This window comes from Coffea eugenioides, chromosome 5, assembly GCF_003713205.1.
Source record: "Coffea eugenioides isolate CCC68of chromosome 5, Ceug_1.0, whole genome shotgun sequence".
In the NCBI taxonomy this organism is placed as follows: domain Eukaryota; kingdom Viridiplantae; phylum Streptophyta; class Magnoliopsida; order Gentianales; family Rubiaceae; genus Coffea; species Coffea eugenioides.
In genome coordinates this window covers 51,513,515-51,537,949 of record NC_040039.1, presented here as the reverse complement: position 1 = coordinate 51,537,949, position 24,435 = coordinate 51,513,515, and the positions used below count along the sequence as shown (strand labels likewise).

Genomic DNA, 24,435 nt, shown 5'->3' with positions numbered 1-24,435 from the left:
ATAGGAGCTGTCATTTGCTTTAAACTCAAATTACACTACTGTCTCTGACGATTAATTGACTAGATATTTGCTCAAGTAAAGGCCAATCAAATCAGATATCTTCCGGTAAAAGCTCGAAACTGCAAAACAGGAAAATCAGGACATGCAAATTGACCGGTGCTCCTGTTTAAGCTGCAACAAGTACTGTCTGTATATAGATAGGAGCGTAGAGCTAAGCTGCTGAATTTTATGTCCACTACCAAGTAATATTGACTACTGAGTCCATCCATCGCACAAAATTGAGCCACTCAAAGTATCGAGGAGTGCTTATTTTTTACACACAAAATTCACGTCTTGCTTCTCATCCTAACTAACTTTGCCAGTGTCTTCTGAGCAGCCAAAGTATGAGCATGGCTGTGCCCCAACATTACTGTCCTAATACTGATACAAGTTCTGCAAAGCTCTTCCCCACTATCAAAATGGCCTCCTCTAAGCAGCAATTTTGCTCTGGTCTCCAGCAGTGTAGCCTTCAACAATGTCACTTCTTTCCATACGTATTCATCCACTCTTTGATTGGGTTGTAGCCTCTTTTTCCAACAAAGAGAACCGTGGCACCAGTCCTGTATTTGAGAAACAAATGTTTTCTCCACCTCTTCAAGAACATTAGTACAGACCTTGAGCAGCTCTAATGCTGAGTTGCATCTTGAAAATATAGTGAAGGCTCTCAGTGCCAGAGGGAGAGCTGTCCTTCGAATGAAAAGAACCATGTCCATTGCCTTGAGCTGGACGACTGGGGGTTCAGATTTGAATCCAAACACGATGAATGCAGAAGCCCATAAATGCTCTAAATTCAGAAGTGTGTCCCCAAATTTCCTCACACCTTGAACGGTTGCCTTGGCTGCAACCAGTCCGTCTTTAATCCTCCTTGCATATATCTGAGTAATGGGGTGAAATTGTATCCAGTATCCAGGCTGCCTCTTTGCTTTCCGTGCCAAACCCATTTTAACTAAGAGATAGGCTGATTCCTCTTCGCCAGTCCATCCCTGGTTAGCTAAACAACAGCCCGAGCAACACCCGAAAGTGAGTTTCATGCTAGTCGACCACTTCTTCAACCTATTTTTGGAGGCAGGCATGTGCTTTGCTGCAACGGCCAATAAATTTGCTGAAATGGGTGCTGTAGCAAACCAAGCTCCAACCTGAAGCATTCTAGAGGCAAGAAGGTTTGTGCTATCGGTAGGTTGCTGCAAGACAGCAGCACAAAATCCCAGGACTTTCATCAGGAAAGGATTGGTTCTACAGAATTGCTGATCTGCAATGCTCAAGTTTGAATACGTTGCTTCTTCAACTTGGACCTGATTTACAGCTTCAAATAGGGTAGCAGGAGAAATTGCAAGTTCAGAAAGCAGTGAACCAACTAGCCAAAGTCCGAAACTTGACCTCCGCAACTTCTCATCAAACTTCCCAAGAATCTCTACCTCTGCAGCCGGATATTCCTTCTTTTGTCTTCCTCCAATCAATAGCATTGCATCAGAAAGTGGCAACGGCTGAATCTGCATTTGATCAAAGTTCATTACTCTTGACAGCCTAGTTGTGATAATCACATGGGTGCCTCCGGTATTAGCCGGGATCAGATCATGCAGATCTTTGCCTTCCCACCATTCCTTCTCAGTCTCCAAATTATCAATGATGAGTAGATAGGGCATGTCCCTGAAAAGATCTCTTTTTACTCTCTTGAATGCTTCTGTTTCCTGCTCATCAAAGCTTCGGATTCTTCCTCTTTCCTTCTCTGGATCTGCACTTACATCCAAGCCCAAATTGAGTGAAATGTTCAATATATTCTGCCTGAAATATCGAGCTTCGCCACCAATCCAGAAAACCATTTTGTATTTCTGGGAATACCTGTAAGCAAATTCCAGAGCAAGTTCTGTCTTTCCAACCCCTGGTGATCCATTAATGCATACAATACTGCTGCCACAACTATTATACTTTCCGCTCCTTGACTTTTTATATTTGGGCCTTTTTAATGAATTCCTTGCAACAGCTGGTTCCACCCAACTCTCTAAATTGGGCTCCTTGAAGTTCCCAACCTCCAAATCTATGTACTTCCCTCCTCTGCTTGTGTCGAACTCGCTTTCATCATCTGCAAGATCATCAGATTTTCCTGTTGTTCCTCCTTTGAGAGTTGTCACCATACCCTCTTGCTCAGAACTGTCCCCACAACCAAAAAATGCAGTCTCAATTTCCAAGATTTCCTTCTCCCTTCCAACAAAACATCGATTTCTTGGGAATGGAAACTCATCAAAACCTTCAATTTCCTTCTCAATCACGCTCTTCCTTCCAAGCCTTGTCCTCAAAATTCCAGCAGCTTTTGATACACAGTTCCTCCAATTACCTTCGTTGGCTTCAACTCTCAATTCATGGGCCTTCATTAATCCATCCAGACCCTGTTTGCATTCCTTATTATCCGCATGGCGGTTAAAGATGCTGATTATCTCATTAATGTCTATATCAAATAACAGAGGAATCAAGTTCTTTTTTTGTGAAAAGAACCTTATTTCCTCCAGACTTAGATGATTAAGAAGACTTTGCCTAGTGAGGACCACAACGCCAAAAGTCACCGAGCAGATAACTCGGTCAGCAATCTCATGGCTCTGATTTTCTGCATAACTTGCTCTGTCCGCCACAAAGCATGCAATGCCTTGAAGCTCCAGCTCTGACTTAAGCCACTTACAGAATCTAACCAAGTTTGGATTTTGACCATGGAATCCTATATACACATCACAGCTCCTAAGTTTAACATTGGAAGCAGGCGAAACAGAACTTTTTGCAAAGGAAATTCGAGGGACAGGGAATGAAAATGAAACACGAGGAGCATTGTCTGGACCTGGTACTGGAACACAGGTCACAATTTTGAGTTTTGTGTTATCGGGATCACTAGAAAAATCATACCTTTCTGGAGGTGGAGTGTAGGAAGTGCTAGGGATGTCGTCAGACTGAGAGCCACTGTATGATGACAGTGGGGGAGAAGGGTGGGCGAGTGTAGCAGCGGGAGTGGGATCTTCTGTGGGTGAATTATGAAACAAGGTAGCCCTTGGAGAAATGTAAGGTGATTGCAAGGCTGAGACAAACGCTGAGGATGATGGAGATACGAGTGAAGGTGAGTTATATGGAGATGATGAGAATGAATTTGCTAGTAAGCACTGTGATAGTGAGTCTTGAGTTGAAGAAACAATGTTACTTAGAATACCATTACTTGTTTTCTTGCTGGAATTCGCTATCTTGATGGTCAAGGATTTGGTATCAAGTGGTGGAATCTCTTTTGGAGGTTGTACAAACATTTTGGATTCCTCATCCATATCTCACTAAAGAATGAAGAAGCAGAAGGAGAAATGTCCAGTCTCAACAGATATCAGTATTTTAACAAAACCCGTTAAAAGTCCAACACTGGTGGGATAATCGGACATGTGATTCAGTGGCGTTCACAAGAACTGTTTCGACTAGAATGGAATCAGAAAAAACTGAACTCATGTGGGATTCTTGCTCATTATTAACATTGACAGGTGCAATTGAATGTGTGGCTGCAACTGAGCGGTAACTGAGAGAGTCTTCAGAAGATGAATGCAGCAGGAGAACTGCCGAACAGAGAAGAAAAAAAAAAATCTAAATGTGAATTAATGTATCATATATCATCTTCTTCCATTGCGGGCCTACCAAGTCAGAACCATGCCATACTTTTTTACTGTGCATAAATGGATCAGACCAGTTGATGTTCTAGAGCAGGAAAAAATTGAAAAATAAAAACTTGCAGCAAGGAAACTACGCTGGAAACCAAGAACGCCGCTTTCTAACATTCATCATCCTAAGAGAAGGATAAGTACTGCCGAGAAATGGATATTTAGCTTGGAAAAATAATTCACTTTACCTGGGCTTTTGTTTCATCTGGAGCAAAGAAGAAAAGAGAGACTAGACCTGCCTTTGCTCAAACCCCAGCAACTCTCTCTCGCTCTCTCTCTCTGTAATACGAATGGTGCAGATGGGAATAAGGGAATCTGATGTATGGGCTGGATCTGTGAGGTTTTGAACATAAAATAATGTTCTGGTGCTTAAAAAGAAGCTGCAGAGAGTAAATGGTGTAATGTACAATGAACTTAGTTTAATCGGTTTGTCTCGGGTTTTGGCTATCTCTTTTTGTTTTTTTGTGTCGTAAGCTTACTCGTTTAAATTCTAAAACAGTTACATTAACATAAAAAAATCTCTCGTTTATTACAGAGGCCACAGATGGTCAGGATGAACCCAGATAAAAAGGGCATTGGAAAGGGTACCATAGATACATACAGACCACCTACATTTGCTGTTAATGGTGCGCCAGTTCAAATTAATTCTGGAAAAGAAAACAAAATGCTTTATGTATAACAAAAAATAAAATAAAATAAAATTTCAGAGCAGGTCCTCCTTCTCTATATCTGCACTACATCTGACATTGTTATTTGTGAGTATTTTTGCTATGGGAATTGGACCAAGACCAGTCCAACTGAGGACTGAGCCATTTTGGAATTGACTTCATGGGCACAGGGGAAAAATGGGAACTGGGAACCAGGAAGGCTCCACCTCCACCCTTCCCTGACACCGCTCCACATGTATCTGTTTCTCTTACCAGACTTGCTAGTATGGTAGCAGGATATGGCAAAGGGGCATATGCCTACATGGAAGTGCAGACCAGCACCTCCAAAATCTTTTGATTCCAGTTATCTTAGCATGTTTTCGCGATGCCATTTTAAGTCTAAAAATGGACGTATACAACCATCGTTTGTTAATCTCATGAATAGGAGTTGGTGTCTCCAGCAGGGCATGGGGGGATGGGACAAGCATCTGAATCATTACATTCTTCATTCTTCTCTTCTTCCTGGTTTAACAAGTGAACATGAAACTACAGTCTACAGTATGGAGTGGACTAAGTACTGGCAAATTAGAGAACTACCCTATCCTAGAATTTTATAAATTAAAGGAGTTCAACATGTTCCATAGAAAGAAAAATTTCTTATTGGATTTTAAGCTGGAAAAGCTGTGCGTTGCTGACTGGGAACTCAAACAAGCTTTGACCCTAAAGGAGTTCACTTACGTTAAAGAAAAAAAAAAACCAAATGGTTGGGATGAATTTTGTTAAGGTTCATTTTACAAGCCGAATTTGAATCATATATCCACTCTTCTAAGTCTTATATACATGAAAACCTATTAGGTAAAAATTTGATTTGCTTCATGAGTAACTAATAAGTACCTGAAAGGGGAAAATGCAAAGTGGGACAAGTGGAGGGCTAGAGATCATACAAAGATAACACATGTTTTTTCTATCATACAAATATATCTCGATTAGCCTAATGGCGTATGAAATAATTGCCAACCCCTAAATTGAGTCCGGTCAATATAATAAAAGGCTAATGAAATTAAAAACTTTTTTCTTGCTTTTGGTTCGTCTTAGCCAAGAATGCGCTGTTGTTTGAGTTATATTTTATAAGATCACATATGATATTTTTACTTTTTTTTTTTACCAAGGGTGATGTATTTCTTATTGGTCATTCATATGTCTCCATGCATTATTCTTGACTGTATCATCATTGAAGTATTAAAATCACTTTTTGCAATGTCACGTATCGCATTAAAAAAGATACAATGCACATCCATCATATGGCATGGATCTGACATATTTATTTATGTATTGGCCAATCATAACCTTTAAGAACAATTGTTAATCCATCGAAACGGAGCCAATAATGTGAACATTGGACTAGGGGCATGGACAATTATAGGCTGATTGTTTGAAATAATAATGTATTAACAAGGTATGAATTCAAAATGTAAAGTCTAGAGAGTGTCAATAATTTTAATAAACATATATATATATATGTATATATAGAGTTAAATAAACAGTAACCCAATATATCATTTGAAGAGAAAAATATAGTTTTGGCACCCAAATTTTGATGGATAAGCAGTTTTAATCTCCAAATTTTAGACGAAACATCATGTGTCAAATTTTGGGTATCAAAATTACATTTTTTTCATCATTTGAATTACAAAATCATACAAACAGCTTCTGTTGAAACGATCGGTATTGCACCAACTGTTGTTACTCCCCCTTCCCCCATCGATCCAATAACTTCTCGGCTAGCTGGCCGGCCGGCCAATGGAAACAAAGAGAGTGTTTGGATTGTAAATTATTTGAGATATTTTTATTGTAACGCTTTTTGTGATGTAATATATGTGAGATAAAAAGATAATTGAAAAGATAAGAAAGTGTATTAAAAATTGTAATGATGATGTAAGCAGATAAATTTCGACACATAACCTCATGTCCAACCACACTTATGACACTCCGGCACCGGCGTCGGCATGGTTACACATTTTGCATTCGGCATCGCAGAAGAATCCACAGATCACTAACTAAGCAGTGGGACTGGGACTCTCCATCACAGTCACATCCCACACCTTACCACTTGTGGGCCACCACTCCTCCATGTGGCCCCTCCGTAACATCCCCACGTTCCCATTTTCTAACCCCAGTCCCTTTCTTGTTCTTACTATTCAAAGAAGTACTAATCCATCAAAGGAAAAAGAAAAAAAAAAGAAAAAGAAAAAAACATACCAGGCACCTATAGCTAAAAGGCTACGACAAATTCGACAATAAACCTGAAAATATAAAAATAAATATTCCCAAATCCTCACGACGTCTAGGGTTTCCACTTCCACGTCTTCCTTCGATTCTGTCATCAGACTCAATTTGAATGGAGCCAAAAAAGGTACGCTTATTTCACCCAGCATAAATTCGCGTTACTTTCCTCAGATTCAAGTCAATTGGGTTTTCGATTTTCCAATTTCCTTTTCTGTCCTTTTCCACCACCCTTTTTTCCCCCCCCCCCCCCCCCCTCTTCTCTTGGAAGATTATACTATTCAATCAATAATTGAATCCCTTAATCCCCGATATTGGAGTTTACTTGATATTATCGAGATTATTCGGTCTCCAGAGCTGGAATGATGGTAGCTTTTTGTTCTCGATCTTGATCTGAATTTTGGGCCCTCAGTCAGTGATACGGTGTTGCGAGAAAATCTGCCCTAATTGGAAACTAGTTCTTGATACTGATGGATTTGGAGAGTGAAAATTCAGCTCTCGAATCTGTGGAAGATAATGAAAAATTGGTTAATTCTGATGCCCTCAAGCTTCGAAGCAATGGGAATGGTGTTTTTGATGACAACGATAATGGAAATGAAGTTGCGGAGGTTTCTGTAAAATCGCCACCTGGGGTGATTGCGAAATCATCTGCATCTTTGCCCTCCCCCTCCCTTTCCCCTTCTCCCTCGCCTTCTCCTGGGGGGACGAAAGGTTATGGGTTGAAGAAATGGAGAAGGATCAAGAGGGATGTGATTAAGGATGGGCTTAGTAATTTGGATGGTAGTAAGTTGTTGAAACGGGGTTTGCCCAATTCGGCTGCTAATCCCAACAGAGCAACGCAATCTTCTGGTGGTGGGTTGAAGCAATATAGCGAAGGTTCTGTTTCGTCCACTAATGCAAAGGCGAGAAGTCCAGGGAACGTGGTTGATCTTTTTGCTGCAATTGGTGATTCAGGGATTGGAAATGTCTTAGGTGCTGGGACAGCGGAATCTGAAAATAGTGAAGATCGGAGTAGCAAGTCTTCTACAGCTGCTAGTGCTCCAAAGATGATGTATGAGATGCCCGCGGGGAAGGGATTTGCTAGTCACATCAACAGGACGAGGAATTTGAGTGGGAAGAATTTGGGTAACTCAGGTCAGCGAGTTCAGGCGGGAAAGGTTCGGACTGAAACCAGTAAGAAACTTAGAGGAGATGTGGTCAAAATCGAGAAAACAAACTCTCATTCCAGCATGGAATCTGATTCGCGAAGCTCCAACTTTGTCTTTATGCAGGGTATCAATTTCGCAACCAGTAATGGGAGGCAAAGTGGAAGATCAAGGAATAATGATGGAGAAAATAGTGATGAAGCTCAGGGTTGCGAGCGGCAACCAAGTGAGGAACTTCCAGGTGATTCCAGCCGGAAAAATGGTGGAGAGTTCCATGATAATTTTCAGGAAGATTTTGCTGCTGATTCTTCTTGGGGGATTAAGGAAGAGAGGAGTGATAATAATGGACCCCTAAGTGATCAAGATTCTCTCTTTGAGTCTATTCTTACTCTCCAGTCAGCAGAGGAAGCACTGGAAAAAGGTGAACCCACCTTTCTGCTTTGCTTGATTTGACTTTCTTTGCACCTTTTTCTTTCTCATTAGCAATTAAACCTTCTGTTTTGTGAGCGTAGGATATATTTGGTAAGTCTTTTTGTTAATTATTATATATATAAGCTAATGAAGAATAATAACTCTGCAAGAGCTTTGCCTACTTTATCTTAAAAAAAAAAAAGACTTTTTTTCTTAAGTGAAGAATGAAAAGATGTGGATGGTGTGTCTTCATCTATTATCTTCTCGAGTGTAGTAAGATTATGATGATTCTAAAGTTCATGCGGACTTTGTTGTTTTCTGATAATGATTCACTCAAGAAGCTGAGTAGTTTTAGCAAATGTCTCGAAATATGTGGGCATCTTGTTATACATAGTTTGTTATCGATCACATAACTTGATCAAAGAACTAGATGCACCAGCTTTAGTGAGTGCATTGAAGAAGTTCTTATTTGAAATTTGCTATTTACGTGGAAAGACAATAAGCTTTGGGTCTTTAGTTGGAAACATTTTATACTTGGTTTTGATCGTTCTGGAAAAACACTTGTAAAAGAAGCTTCTTTTTATGTGTTGGGTACTTGCTCTCAAGAATTTTAGTGTTGCTTCTATGATGAGTTAAAACATGCATTGCCGTGCATGGCTAGATTTCTTTGAAGTGGTAAAAGCCCTTGTTAGAATTGATCCTTCTAGTTTACCTTCCAAAATAGTAGCTACTGTGTATTGTTTCCACAGCATCTGCCAAGACACTTTCTGCAGCAAATCAATCAGTAGGCTGACAATTTTAGTCTAATTTGTAAGTGCAACTGCATGTACACCTATATGCAGAAATCATATACCTGAGTGTTGTAATGTCCCTTAGCTGTCAGATTGTGGTTTGCTTGTTAGTAATTGATGAATATTGGATGATGAAGTTGATGACCTCAAAAATAGTATATATCTTAGTTTCAAAATTTACTTTTAGATCTATCCCCACACAACTAAGGTGATAGGTACTGGTATGCCTGCTAAAGATATTTACACACATCAAAGGTCTGTAGTTCATTTGTTTGGTAATCCCTTGCCATTATTTGTGAGCTTTCTTTTCTTCGTGATGATTTGCCTTTGCCTGTTTCATGCTGAATGTGGTGTGCTCATGTTGTTGCAGCATGGATCTATTGGCTGGAAGCCAGCAGATATAAATTGAAGTTTCTATTGTTTATTTTCATTACTTCTGGGTAGGTAAACTCATGATTGATGAATATTGGCATCTCTTTCTTTTAACAAGTGAATTTTTGCACTCATGCAGAAATTCAGAAGTTGAGGGAAATTGGAAAGGAAGAAAGCACCCTTGATGATTTGGTTAAGGATGCCTCCACTGAACAGTTGCAATTTGGTGATTTTGGTGAAAATTTTTCAGATTCCTCAGAATCTGAGGTGCTTAGTTTAAAGCAGAGATTGGATTTAATGGAAACCAAGCTTGATGGTGCAACAGCTTTGCTGAAGGTGAAGGAAGCTAAAATTGTTGAACTACAAGAATCCATCTTAGGTAGTAGGTCACCAAAGGTAGGAACTGGGTGTGCATTGGAGTTGCATCAAGAGAGTTACAGAGACATAAATATTGAACTTGAAGGCCTTTTTAAGCAAAAGATTGAAGCTGAAGTTGAGTATTTGGTAATATCAAGAACAGTGCAAAACCTGCGAGTTGCAGTAGTGGATCAAATTACCACTCTTGAAGAACAGAGGAAAGATCAGGCACGGGTGCTGAACAGGCTTGGAGATGCTGAGGTTAAGGCTGCAATGCTTAAGGGAGAAGCCGTGAAACTGGAGAATTACTGTGAAGATATTATGGCCGCTGATGAGACTATCAAACTTAAAATGAGTATATGCAAGTATGCGTCATGTTTCTTTATACAGTTGATGTTGCTTCTTGTCATCCTTATGTTCCTGATCTTGCAGTTTTCGCCAAATCATTCTGAGGTTGTACCTACGTAAGCAAGTTTGTTGCTTTTATTTTTTTGTTTATTTGGCCCCCCTGGCCTTTTGTAATATTCAACTTTGTTATTAGTAATTTTAGAATTTAAAGAATAGATCAAACACCTAGGTGTAGTTGCTTGGTCGACTGATGTTACTTTCATTTAATGAGGAAATTTTCAAGTTCATTTGGTTTGATTTATTCCTGCAGCAAAATGCATTGACATGCTGCATTTCTGTGCACTGTGATACTAGTTACAATGAAACTCTAAGTTTGCTTATTTTACCCGCTTCTTTTATCATCATTGTTATTGGGAGTTTGTTAAATAGTTTATAGAATTCGTTCCCTTGAAAATTGGCTGATCCTGTGCTCCTGATACGCCCATGGAATGATTTAAAAAAATGATTCAAGAAGCAGAACAGAAATCCTCTGACCTTTAAAGGTATTATTGTTAATGATGAGGTGGTTGAGGAAGAGTATGTCATCAGTCTTAAATGTAGCATGTCTTTCCTGCATTTCTTCCAGGTGAGACTAGTGGTTAAACTGTTTTAAGTTTCTGTCTGTTGCAACGCAAGATATCATTGATTTGCATATTGGTTTTCCTAAATCGCTGCTGAATAGTTTTGATGCAACTTTGATAGCGGAGCAACAGAGTGGCTATCATGGTAATTCACTTGCCTGGTGTAGCAATCTATTTGGTAACCAATTTATAAGCAAAGCATCAGCGCTACTCTAGGATTGACCATCTTGGCTGATGCTGCGGATGGGGAGTCCAGGTCTTTGTTATTAGCAGATTTTTCTTCTTGGTTTTTATCGTCTTTCTAGGCAGATTTGTTTTACATTTTGACTCGAGTGAAAATCAAGAGCTGCGATAGCACTTTAATGTCTCTGACTGATGTATGGGAGAAATTTCATTGCTTCTTAGCCATCGCTAATGACTGGCACAACTTGGTGAAACCAACTGCGTATTAATCATCAGGAGTATCACATTCATGTTCACTTGTGCCGTGTTCGGTCTCGTGATGGTGATTCTCGTCAACTTCTGAGCATGAAAAGTCAGCAATGGGTTTCATTGCTTGCAGGACTAGGATTTTGTTTAACTATTTGAGTTTTGATCCAATGGTAAGGAAGAGCCTCTTGGAGGTCTATGTACTAAGATCCGGGTTCAAACTCCATTTAGTGCAAAAAATCGAGAGAGTGCAGTGGTATATTTGTTTGGTTTAGAGGTTTACCTCTCAGTTTTCATACAAGCTCAGTTGGGCTCCTCCTCCTCCTCCTCCTCCATAATGTAAGGGCAGTATACATTAATTGTTGCCGTTAGATCCTTAAGTATAAAAAAAAACCCAAGAACAGAGAGAGGGGGAGAGGGAGAGACTCCTTTTAGGATTTTGCTTAGATTAAGCTTTTCACCATTACGTGTAATTGCCAACCTTAATCGTGAATTATTACCTTATCCCGAAAATGCCATGCGTGGTAATTAAGCAAAGACATTATATTAAATGCATGTATGAACATGTGGTATAAATTCATTAAGAGAAACAGCTGTTGAGCTGCCTTGTGGCTTTCGTCTGTGCAATCGTTGAAGGAGAATGTGAAAAGGCTAAATGATTCACCAACTCTTTGAACTCTTCTCAAATTTCTTGCGAACTTTTCTATGGTCACCATGAACGACTACTTCTTCAAGATAGTTAGGATGTATTTTGACCTTTTTTTTATTTTTTTCCTTTTCTTTCTGGAAGGATGGCTTATAATCTTGTTTTCTTAATTATAATTATGTAACTATTATACTAGAGTCTTCAAAAGTGTGATCCTGGAGAACTTTTCAGCCGATTATCCATCCACTAGGGACTTAAAAAAAAAGAAGGCCCCCCCAAATATCGAGCGATGGAACCTTCTAATTTTAAGCCCTTTTGTAATTGGATTCCAAGGAATTAATTATGCTTTTAATATAGCCATAAACACGAGAAATAAATGTTATACGTTTCAAATCTTGAAACATAAATAAATTGCTTAGCTGTCCGTATTTCCAGAAGTGAAAAAGTTGGGCAATCCGATGACATTATTGTATGGGAAAAATACACATCCCGCAATTATGAGGAAGCTGCTGTAGATAGAAACAACGACCCATTCGTGAGATAATTGCTGGGAATTCATTTGGGACTTGTTTTCAAAGAAATAAGATTATTACCCAAAAAAAAAAAGAAATAAGATAAGAAGAACAAAGAAGAAAGAAAAAGAAGCATAAGAGAAATGGACAGAGGCATCATTTACGTTTGATTTACTTTGCAGAGATTTTGGTTTTTAGCATGTAGGAGCTGGCATGCATGGCATGACAACTAGTGGTAGGAGGCGCAGACCAAAAAGAGAAACGTGATGGGTATAAACCTGCGGGGTAAGGAGTGGCCACCAAGTTCATTTTGTGAGTACCAATTACCGCAAAAATATATTATTATTATACTAGTAACTGTTTTGGCAGGTGAAAATTATAAGTATCTAGATACGAAGCCATTACAGTATATACATATACTTGACAGTTAATGTAGTATATACATGTATTTTTTGACCGTACATGCATTAACAGGTTTAAATGTATGTCACATGTTTAAAATCTATAATTCAAAAAATATTTGTGACAGTCAATTAACAAAGTATACAAGTGACCCTATAAAGCCCTATTTGTATTTTTTGACAGTGCATGCATTAACAGGTTTAAATGTATGTCACATGTTTAAAATTCATATTTATCTATACAAAATGTGACTCAATTCAAAGTATAAATCCCTATTTGTATTTTTTGACAGTGCATGCATTAACAGGTTTAAATGTATGTCACATGTTTAAAATTCATATTTATCTATGCAAAATATGACTCAATTCAAAGTATAAAGCCCTATTTGGATAAGATTCTATTGATTGTAATTGACACAAGAATTTCAAATTTAAGGTGAGGTCGGGGTTCGCAGAGCATGCATTTTTTGAATGATCTCAGCAGCCAAAAAAAGAAAAAAAGGTCTAAGTAGCATTCCTATCCACGTCGTGTTTGGATTTTGGAAACAGGAATAGGAATGGGAATAGGAGGAAGGGACAGTGGAAATTGGAATAGGAAGTCAAAAAGCAGAAAAAAAAAAAAAGAAGAAGGGTGGCCCCATGCAAAAGGGTTGCTTTCATCCCGTCACGAGAATGTGCCAATAAAACAGTTGGGCTTTCCTTTCACTCACCACTCAGCAGCAACTTAATACTATAATACGTCTGCATAATTTCTTCTGTTTCAAACCAATCTCTACAAAAACTCACAAACCTACAAAACTCAACTTCTGAATATTTGTCAACGGAAATTATATACACCCAAGGAGAAAGAAAATGAAAAACATGGGAGTAATACATAATGAATAGCGTATAAGGGTATATTTATATCTTGACCAGCTCGGTCTTTGAACATATATAGTCCAGCTACGGAACCAGTAGCAGGATTTTAATGTCTGAAAAAAATCAGTACTAGTGTTGATTATCCAGTATTGACTTGGTCATTAGTCAAGGCACAAGCGGAGGAAAGACTGTTGTTGAATTGGACACAAAACTGAAAACCAAACATTTACGTGTTTGTTTATCCTTGCATCTCATGCCCCTAATACATTTTATATCTACCCTTTAGAGAATGCGCCATCTTTTTCATGTCGCCCACTCGAAAGAAAATAAAAGAACTAGAATAGCTTGGACATTTCTAAAGCTTGTGAATTCTTACCATTTCTTCCAATTCCGTGTAGCATAAAAAAGATTGTGCTTTCTCCCTTGCTCAAGCACAAAAACAAGCCCCGAACATCAAAAGTTTTTCGTGGAATACACTCTTGAGGCTTCCTGAACTCTTCACAGGTTGCTCCTCCTTGGATGGACAACTAAAAATAGAATCGTCATAATAAAGGTCTATATCTCTTCTTTTTTTTTTTTTGTTGGAGTGGGGATAAAGTTGATGCTTGCAAGGAAAGTTTTGAGAAAGAGAGGTTAATTTGTATATTTACTACTTGGTCGAGTTTCTTGACTTTCGACCACATTTGTATCTTAGCAGATGACGAGAGGCTCTGCGCTGGGCCTCCATCATCATCTTAAATTAGAAATGAGTACATAATATGCAATAAATAATTGAACAATGACTGCTGATCAGATACGCTAAAAAGTAAATACGAATATGAACAACAACAACAACAACAATGCTTTCTGTAGTCAGAAATTGGACCAGCAATGCAATAACATCCAGATTAAATAAATGGTATGCAAAACGGCTAAAAACTTAAAGCACCCAGTTAATCGAAACTATGAGATTTAATGGAAAAGGCTTCACAGTTGAAAAGTAAGCAGCCCCTAGCACCATCATACCAATTACCAAGAAAACAGAAAGGAAAACCTTTTCGCTTTCTTTCCTTCTTGGCGAGCTAGCTTAGTTGGACTATTCTGCTTTCTCAAGGTGCAGAAAGACACTAAAGACGAAAGTCTCCAAGACTGAAGACCCCATCACAGAAAACAAGAAACAACCAAAATGGTCACTACCACAATAGTCCCGCCTGCGTTATCGGAAGAAATAAATCTAGATCAATCAAACATAACCCAACTATACCGCCAACTACCAAATTATGCAGCACTGACCTCTCAGTTGCCAAAGTCCCCAGGTCCCGACCTTGTTATGTCCTACAACCTTAGGCACACAAGCCCTGAAATTCGACCGAGTTAAAAGACGAAGAGGCACAGCCATATCCGGCAGCATGATCACACTCAACACCAGCATCTTCCTCCAATGGGGGCACCTCATTGAGGTCAAATTCCATTACTCTACGATCGGTGCCGCTTACTTCACCAGCTGAAGTAACCTGGCTTGATGGACCTTCCATTTGACCCGCAGCTGGCCAGTGACATCTTTTGTGACCTCCAAGGGCCTGACCTGTGAGAAATTTCTTGTTGCCAATCCTGCATTCATGTGAGCTAGCTGCCCCTTCATCACTTTCTTTGCTTTCATCCACCCCTGGGTTTGGGGTATAATTGCCAAGAGTTCCATATTCATCAGTTGCAGCTGCAAATGTGGACTCACCATAGGAATTTTGGATGACCATCCTGAATTTGTTATGGCTGGACCTGTGTCCTCCCAAAGCCTGGTGAGTGGGGAAGCACTTGTCACAAGTGGTGCACCTGTATTTCTCAAGAGATGTTGTCAATGTCAAAACCGGGTTAAACTGATCAAGATCCCTCAGCTTCATCCTTTTCCTCTTCTTCCTGCTCTTGACAGCAATCACGTTCCCATTACTTCTCTCATCATTTTTGCGATCGATCAACAGCCGGTCGTCTAAGGTGTTCTCGCTGTCCGAGCAATCCTTGTCTGCGTAATAGTCCTTAGGCTCCTTAGGCCAAGTATTTTCCTCCTCCCACTGACAGTCTAAATTAGCTAACTTTCCAGCAAAAAGGTCAGTTTCTTTCACAGCTTCAGCACTGTTCTCGCCCATATTAATCATATAATCCAAATGAATGCCATCAAGTTTCCTACCTTCATTTCTGAGCTCTTTCACGGGATGATCAGCTGAAGACTCTTTTTTTCTTTTCTTCTTCGACCCCGGAGCACTCTTGGTCATGAGGTCCTCGTCATTTTCAGACTTGTAGGCAAGGGAATTGCTATTAGTTGCCTCAAATTCCTCAAATTTATGCCTATTCTTGACTTGCAGCTTAACATCAGATGAAGAATCCCCCCCTTGGGCTAAACTCATAAGATGATAAACAGCATCACGCATCCCCTCATCTTCTTCAATATTCTCCACAATGGCCTTACGGCCCCTCTTGGCAGTTACCGACCAACCACCCAACGTCTTGGTTAAATCAACCGTTTGATCGCCGTCACCATCAGCTGAATCCACCTGATGGTGTTGATAATCATCATCATCTACATCAGTCTTTTGAGGCTCAGCGTCCGAAACGGAAGACGATGGGCTTGGCTTGACGGCGGCCCAAGATGGCGGTTGAATCCCTCTCCATTCCCTATCGGGATGACATCTCATGTGCCCAAACAATGACTTCATCGAAGGAAAATTCTTACCACAGATAGAACAAGTGGGATTAGTATTGTTCTTGTTGAAACCGGCGACAGCACTATCATGATCACTGGAAGATGACTTGATTTTCCAAAGATCCTTGTTCTTGGCAAAATCTGCTGCTGCAGCTGCTGCGTACGCTTGTCGTTTCCTTTTCTTCTTCAGCTTGATTAAAGGTTCCTGCTGGCTGCATTTGATCAACTTTTTCCTAAAAATCACGTCTTTGTTGGTTTGGAAGTGAATCCTCATGTGACCACCCAATGCTTTACCTGATCCAAACACCTTGCTACACACCTGACAAATTCTAGTATTACTATTGCTCTTGGTCTTGCTTTGTGGGGGCCGCTCCGGCTGATCCTTTTCAAAATCTTCTTCTTCTTCTTCATCACCGTCTTCGTCGGAAGAAGGATTGATCTTGAGCTTTATCCAAAGCTCCCCATGATCTCCAAGAACACTGGATTTGTGATCAGGATGCTCTTTCTTGATTGACTCTGATATTTGATCCTCTTTGTCATCCACCGTCGACATTTGATAACAACACCAGAACAACTCGGCCTAAGCTGAGTGTAGAGATGTAAAAGATGAAATCTTTTTAGGAAAGAGTGCGAGTAGTTGCAAGATAGTGACGGCTGAGATTATGAATTTGTGCAAATTAGAGATATATGGTCATGTAGATGTAGATAGGTAGGTATCTGTGAACCCAAAAACCCCATGAAAAGGATCCATATATCCGGAGAAAGGGGAAGGGGAGGGGGCAAAAAAAAAAAGGGAAGGAACAAGAGAGAGAGAGAGAAAAATATCAGCTTTGCTAGACAGGAATACTTGGGTGGAGGCTAACCCTAAAGTAGAGCCCGGAAAAGAGAGATCAAAAAATGGAATGTTGCTGAGCTGAAAAGATAACAACAAGAGGAATAAGAGGAGGCGAAGTCCGGCTTGAGGAGGAAAATACTCAAAATCCCAGCTCCAAGAGCAGATCTTTTACATCTGCTGCTACCCTAACCCATGTGAGTATTCCCGTGTGAGTATTCTTTGAAAGAACATGCAAATATATGCTTATTGATTAAGCGCTTGATGGAATAGGAAGAGAGAATAAAGAAGAGGTTTAGACGTTAAATGGAGATAAGAGAGATAGAGGAGGAGGAGGACGCGGAGGGGGACGACAGCTGAAGCGAGGAGAAGATGGGAGAGGAGGACCAAGGAAGAGAAAGGAAAAGGAAGAGTCTTTTTGATAACTTATGAGAGAAACAAAAGAAAGTACTACTAAGCAATATTGGCCTATTTGGAGTGGAGAGTCTGGAGTAGTAGTAGCAGCAGTCATATGAATGAATTCAATGCATTTCAATTGTGGCATTGTGGGAATTTGACTGTCACGTTTCGGTTTCTTCCCCACTTTGCCTCTTATTCGGGTTTTTTCAGAATCCTCCCATCATCTTCTCTCTCCCATACTTTCATGCACATTGACTCCCAAAAGGAAAATATTCAAGTAGATCCTAAGTATATACCAATTTTTTTGTCTATTGTATTGTCAAAAAAAAAAAAAAAAACTAAGTGAAAAAAAAAGTTCAAAAATTGAACTGAAGTAGTCCCAGATTATATATATATATATAAAAAAACTACATCAACAGAAAGTCACTCTAAATCCCAAGCAAAAAAAAAAAAAAAAAAGTCTAAAAATCGAACTAAAGTAGTCCCAATTTACAGAAGAGTTTTGTTGGTTGGTGTGATTAAATTGTAGAAGCGTATGGTATGATCTACAAAGTCAAGTGTATCTTAATATTCTCTTTTCTCCCAAATTATATTACAAGCACTATCTCAATCCTGCATTTGAGTTGAAAGTTAAGGGAAACTAATTAAACAGGTTAACTATTCGATTTATTGGTTTTTTTCACACGTATACGAACAAGATTTCTCTGCTTTCTTTATATGATTTATTGAGTCAAGTCATTCATTTCTTAAAAAAAAAAAAGAAGTAAATAAAGCATTATCTTAGCCTATTTGATTTAATATTTATCACATAAAAAAACTACATCAACTGAAAGTCAGTCTAAATTCCAAGAAAAAAGAGTCTAAAAATCGAACCAAAATTATAGAAGAGTTTTGTTGGTGTGATTAAATTGTACAAGTATATGATATAATAGAATACGAGTGATCTGCTTAAAATCAAGTATATCGTGTGTGTGATTAAATTGTAGAAGCATGATATAGAATATGATCTGCTTAAAGTCAAGTATATCTTAATGTTCTCTTTTCTACCAAATTATATCTCAATCCTATATTTGAGCTGGAATTGAAAGTGGAAGGGAAACTAATTAAACAGGTTAACTATTCAATTTATTGGTTTTTTTTTTTTTTTTACATTACATGGCCAAGATTTCTCTACTTTCTTCGATATATGATTTATCGAGTCATCAAATCATTCATTTCTTAAAAAAACAATAAATAAAGCATTATCTTAGCCTATTTGGTTTAAAATTTATGACATTATTGTGTCTTAGACAAAAGATTAGCCTATTTGATTTAATAAAATAGACTGTTGATGTTTAGTATACACCGAGTCTAAGAACGAACATGGGATGGTGTAAAAGTGAGGGCATCCCCCCATTAATTCAAATCATAATGGATTATTAATTAAGATCCTTGAAATATCTCCTTTAATTAGAAAAATATTTACCATTTCTACTCGATCTTATTGATTTTTCCAACCTTCCGCAAATTTCAAAATTTTATATACACAAGTTAGTTTAAGATAAGCTTCCCTTATGGATTAATAGAAACGGTTGGTGATAATATGATCCTCACCTTTTCTTTTATCTCTTTTCAAATTCAAACTAAAGTTGTGCTCACACTCACACTCATTATTGCAATTGCAGTTTGGCATTTACTTGCAAAATTCAATAATTATGATACTTTGCCACCCTCACATTTTGGCTGGCTTGAATGATAATTAGTTTGCACCTGTCGGTGTGGCAAAGCGCAGGGTAATTTTGTCAAACAACTACGCGACCCTATTTCACAGATTAATTGCTAATTTTACAGATTAAGAACAATTATCGACTAAATGGTCACGAGTTTACTGATAAAGTTGTTTAGTAGCCAATTATTGATGAATAATAGTTTGATGGCCAAAACATGATCTGATCAATAGTTTAGTGACCGCTGAGATTTTTTACCCATTTAATAAATATAAGTGTATATTCACATGATAACATAGGTCTGTTTTAGCATTTTAGGTAAAACCTATTAAAGTAACCCCTAAACCAATACTTCATCAATATATATATATATATATATATATACACACACGCACGTACACAAATGAACGATAGTTGTTTAAAATATATCCAAACGAATGAACAAAAGGGAATGTTAACCCAATAGTTAAGGATTTATTAATCCAAATTTATAGTTTAAGATGGTACATTAACGTGGTGAAAATTCTAGGCAACATATATTTAATTCATATTTTCTAATGGAAGATTTAAAACGAAATTCAGAATAGTCTAAATTGGTAAAATTTAATGTTTAAAAACTAATGATTCAATGTCCACTAATTTGTGAAATGTATCATCGCCGTATCATACATCACACATTCGCTGGATTGGAAACCCGCCTCGCTCCGAGATTAAGGCTAATTTAGTTTTGCACCCTTGAATTGTAGTCCTATGCTCACTTTACCTCTTAACCTTTAGTCTATGATAATTTACTCCCTAAAATTTTACCACTCTAGTTTATTTTGTTCTGTTAATGGGGAGTGATAAGTCAATTTCTATATTTGATTGGACAAATATAGAACAAATTTAAAAGGAGCAAAGCGTTCTCAAAACTTTAGTTCAGGAACCCAATTGAGAATTGTTGTACTGTTTAAGGGTGCAAGATAAAATGAACCCTCAAGACACCGCCGACAAACCCGCACACTGATACAAACTAAGAATTTCTCATGGTGAGCTCATATTGTGCAACTGCGTCAAGCTCTCCGACAAGACAATGAAATAAACACATTTTTTTTCCACGCAGGAGAAGTGTGTCACCTGCCAAACAAGAGAATAAAAGAAGAGGGCATGGCATTATTAGTATGTGACCCAATTCTAGCCGTTCACCGGAGCTGATGCCGGAAAGGAGAGCCAGCAACGCACTGGAGAGTCACCTGTAGACCATGTACTACTAATAACCAGCTTATAGAGTCGTGCCACAATACCGAGCAAAATCATACCCTGTATTAAATCTAGCTATTAATTTCCAGCCTCAGTACATCCCCAGATCATCATGCTAAACAATTCAACACCTCCCTGGAGAACTAGAAAAGTCTACTGCACAATATCAGCAGTAAGCTAACAGAAGCATTGACATCAGGTGAGTGGTTCTAATAAATGCCTACAACTTAGCCCATTACGCTTATTTTAAAGGTGTGATGCATTATATTCCTGCATCTCGCTCCGGTATCTCTCCTTATCTCTCAAACCTCTTTGCTGATATACCTGCATAAAAGCCAGGAGAAAAATTAGGTCAGAAGCTTAAAGCAGTCCCAACCTTTCCCTATATTTTCACACTAAGATATTGAGAGCAGCATATAGCTTGCTAACTAACAAACCCAGAAGCCGATAGTTATACATAGCAAAAACCTAATTAAATCCAGATACAATAGACGCTCCTGGTCTAAGTTAAAATCTTTTTTGGATTTTGATTATTAACAAGTTTAACTAAGTGTACTAGGCATGAATAACCTGTTTCTCAGCCTCTGAGAGTCTTCCCCACAGAACTCCGATTCTTTTGCTAATAGCTCTTTCTTGCCCATGGTATGAAGGCTTTAGCCTGTTGTAATGCTCAGCGAAAAAGAAATTGTATCCACTCCTGTTCGGTTTGGGTCGAGAGGGATCCAGAGCCAGTTGATGTTTTCTGCGCCTTCGTCGGGTATGTCCAGACTGAGTTTTAGACCTCTGAGACATCTGTGGCACTTCAGGTATATGATAAAGGACACCCTTCAACTTTTCGGAGCCCAAATCCACAGAAATTATGTACCCATAATCACACTTAGAATCAATTGTTCCAGTCACTAAACTGCCAGCCTCCAAGTTAGCAATCTCTGTGGCACATAAATGAGAAATCTTCAACTCCATATAATTGCTTGTATACAGGACAGTGTATACAAAAAAAGGAGGAAAGAACACTAAAAACAGAAAATGGCGCAGTATAAAATACAGGTGTTTTTACAGCTAATATAACAAATCCAATCAAATCTCAATGACAGTGACTCTTATTGAAATTTATATTAAATAAACAAAAATAATAAAGAATCTGTAAAACTAAGGTTTACACAAATGCACATGCTCAAGCATTTTTTTACATCCTACATGAAGTGATAAATGTATTTTTATATTTGCACAAGAAGCCTGAATTAGCACAAACTCATGTGGAAAAACTAAAAGGTAGTTCAGATATGATCAAATTCTCATATATGACAATGGATGCAGCAATTAGACCCATCAAACCAAAAAGCCAAAAGTTCACTGATTAATGCAAAATTTCTGTGTTTTCAACAGATATTCTTCACCAATTTAAAGTAACTTGAATAATCAGCAAACAAAGTAATGCTGATCAGCTAATTGTTCTTCCAAATAGTACACCAGCGTTGCATGCAGTTGCCACATTGCTATGTTCACAGATGACAGCAATGGCAGACGAGATTACTCCTCCTAAGGAACAGACTACAAATTGTAAGTTTTTCTCTCATTCAGAGACTCCACTCATGAGTCCAGACTAAACATATCATATAGCATTACTAGTTGAAAGACAGATTACAGACATTAAAATATAAGGGAACCAAGACCTAAAAATTTGAAATTACGGAAGTACAGCTCCAAAAAGTCTAACCTGAATACTGATTAACCGTGGCAATATCTACAGAAGCTTGTGAAGCTGCTGACCCATTGACAAATCTACTTGCTGAATCTAATTAACCGAAGAAAAAGGAATGCTTAGACTGCATACCAAACTAAAGCACTAAAAAACATTTTATGGTATAAGAGTTTCCAGCACCTGCAACTGAAGTAGAAGGCTCTTCTTTCCGAAAGTAATAAACCTGCTCAAAGTGATAGAGCAAGGATAAATAGTACTTCCGCAAGACAAATGATGCACTTGTTATAGAAGATGGAAACCTGAAGGCTCCAGTAACTTCCTTCCATCTGCGATCTCTTATAACCTGTTATAGGTTGTGGATCAAAAGATACGTCTAAGCATGTAGAAAGAGATAATTTTAAAGAAAATAACTGCCAAGCAAGTTAGTTTTATACTACACTAGGTTAGGTCATAACACTTAATCATCTGTTTTAGATGACAAATTTCTACAATATTGATTCATATCCCAGCAAAATTCTTCACCAGTTTTGATTCATATCCCTATAATCTTCTTCCCCTATTCTAATCATACCATGACAATTTTTACATCAAAACATCACTTTCCAAGCAAGGAAGTTTGATCTCTGAGTGAAGCACCTTTAAATTTTTCATCTAAACATCACAAATTGATTTGAACTCAGCAACTAAGTACTTCCACAAGGATATATGCTCTTTTAGGACTCAGAATCTTCTTATATTTCTGTTGATGAATCAAAATATCAATTTCTATTCCATCAGGGATGTGTTCTTTATATTCAAGAAACAAACATACTTGAGACTAAAAAGTAGTGACATAAAACTAAAGCAAAGGCTTGGCATCATTCTTGCGCCTTAAAAGTTAATTTTCCAGAAAATAACTTTAGAAAGCAGAAAAATGGTTACCTTCTCAATGCCACCTCGAGATGTTACCTGCACAAAGAGGTGATGTAGATCCAGGGAACTGCCTCCAAGTCTAGGGACCCTGAAAGAGGTTATTAGAAGATATCAGCTTCAGACAGCCATTTTGATAATTACAAACGTTGTATGCAACTAAGTATTGGTCAGTTATTCACTTAATTTCTCTTCTATTTAAAAAAAAAGAAGAAGTGGTGGATCACAACAAACATAGAATAGCTTTCTGGAATACATCTGACAATGTCAATTGATGATTAAGGATATACAATTGCAATCCACCAGCCAATTATTCAGAAGTGACAAAATTAATTCAGGTTTCTTGCAAATACCCAAAAATCTATTTCACAATTTACGGTCAAAACAAGCAATAATTGGCTGCACAAGTCTGCGGAGGCAAACTTTCGCTCTCATATCAAATACTAGGGCAGACTACAGGAAATCAGGCTACTATGTTCTGGCCAAGAGAATATCATCATACATTAGCAGAAATTAGAAAATATCAAGGCCAAGTTAATCTTTCCCTATCCAATAGCCAATACTCTTCCCTTGTCCATTATGAGTCAAATTTGAAGTATCTCTATTTCCTGCCATTGGATTCTGTTTGCAAATAAGTAAGGGAAACCACATTCACAAAGGCATCCAAAATTGCACATTCGTGTTTAAATAGAGAAAAAGACTACACCTCAAAAGAATTCACTAGAGAATTGGAAAACACTGAGAAAAGCCATAAAAAGTCCAGCAAAGAAAAAGAACAACACATGCAGTGACAGGCTTAAATAAGTGAGGAACCAAAAATCAAAATTCAATTTTGAACCCTAAGAAACCCCAAAAACTGAGATTTTATTTTAAATTCTTTAAAAAAAAAAAAAAAGCACTGAAAGAGAAGAAGAAGTTTTTACTACTTACTTAAACTTGGTACCAAATAATGAGTGAAAAGATTGAAGCTTTTGCAAGAAAACATCAGGGTTCTGAACAATTTCCCCGTACTCGGCTTCTGCTTTGGGGTAAGACTTGTTGTCTCCAGTGATGTGCGAATTGAATTGCCCTTGACCTTGAGTTGCTATGGCTGCTACAGGGTTTTCAGTAGAAGGGTCGTTTGACATTTTAACTTTCTTCGATGACTGTTTATTATTACTCCTAAAAGATGTATTTGAAGGAGGGGAAATATCAAATATGGTGGGAAGATTTTGATGACTAGCGGTTACAAATAGCAGATCCTTTTTTTTTTTTTTTTGGAAGGACAAATAGCAGATTCAACAGCAGGTCAAGATCTTTTACCTTTACATCAACTACTACTACTACGCCTTTTTATTACGAGTCTCAGGAGAAGACGAAGGTCATTATTTTCTTTTTTCTTTTTTGGTTTTATCTTTTTCTTTTCTTTTTTTTTTTCTCTTAATTACTCCATTAACCTCAT

General features: G+C 38.1%; 3 protein-coding genes across 4 annotated transcripts; 1 reads left to right on the top strand and 2 right to left on the bottom strand.

The window, feature by feature from the left end:
• Positions 1 to 142: 142 nt before the first annotated feature.
• LOC113771992 lies at positions 143 to 3,335 on the bottom strand. The gene has a single exon (XM_027316535.1). The coding sequence runs from the start codon at positions 3,333 to 3,335 to the stop codon at positions 327 to 329; it is 3,009 nt and encodes a 1,002-aa protein (XP_027172336.1). The 3' UTR covers positions 143 to 326.
• Positions 3,336 to 6,686: 3,351 nt separating this feature from the next.
• LOC113772145 (WPP domain-interacting protein 2) lies at positions 6,687 to 10,447 on the top strand. 2 transcript variants are annotated; one of them, XM_027316712.1, is made up of 3 exons: positions 6,718 to 6,773; positions 7,056 to 8,209; positions 9,502 to 10,447. In XM_027316712.1, exons 2-3 carry the CDS (start codon positions 7,114 to 7,116, stop codon positions 10,185 to 10,187), a joined length of 1,782 nt encoding a protein of 593 aa, XP_027172513.1. In that variant the 5' UTR covers positions 6,718 to 6,773; positions 7,056 to 7,113; the 3' UTR covers positions 10,188 to 10,447. The 2 variants fall into 2 exon arrangements, with proteins under 2 accessions (XP_027172512.1, XP_027172513.1); XM_027316711.1 differs by having other exon boundaries at positions 6,687 to 8,209.
• A 9,770-nt stretch (positions 10,448 to 20,217) lies between these two features.
• On the bottom strand, positions 20,218 to 24,265 carry LOC113770682 (high mobility group B protein 10). Its single transcript, XM_027315222.1, has 6 exons — positions 23,925 to 24,265; positions 23,007 to 23,085; positions 22,266 to 22,428; positions 22,101 to 22,178; positions 20,954 to 21,312; positions 20,218 to 20,707 (listed from the first exon to the last, which is right to left on the bottom strand). Exons 1-6 carry the CDS (start codon positions 24,119 to 24,121, stop codon positions 20,630 to 20,632), a joined length of 954 nt encoding a protein of 317 aa, XP_027171023.1. The 5' UTR covers positions 24,122 to 24,265; the 3' UTR covers positions 20,218 to 20,629.
• Positions 24,266 to 24,435: the final 170 nt, after the last annotated feature.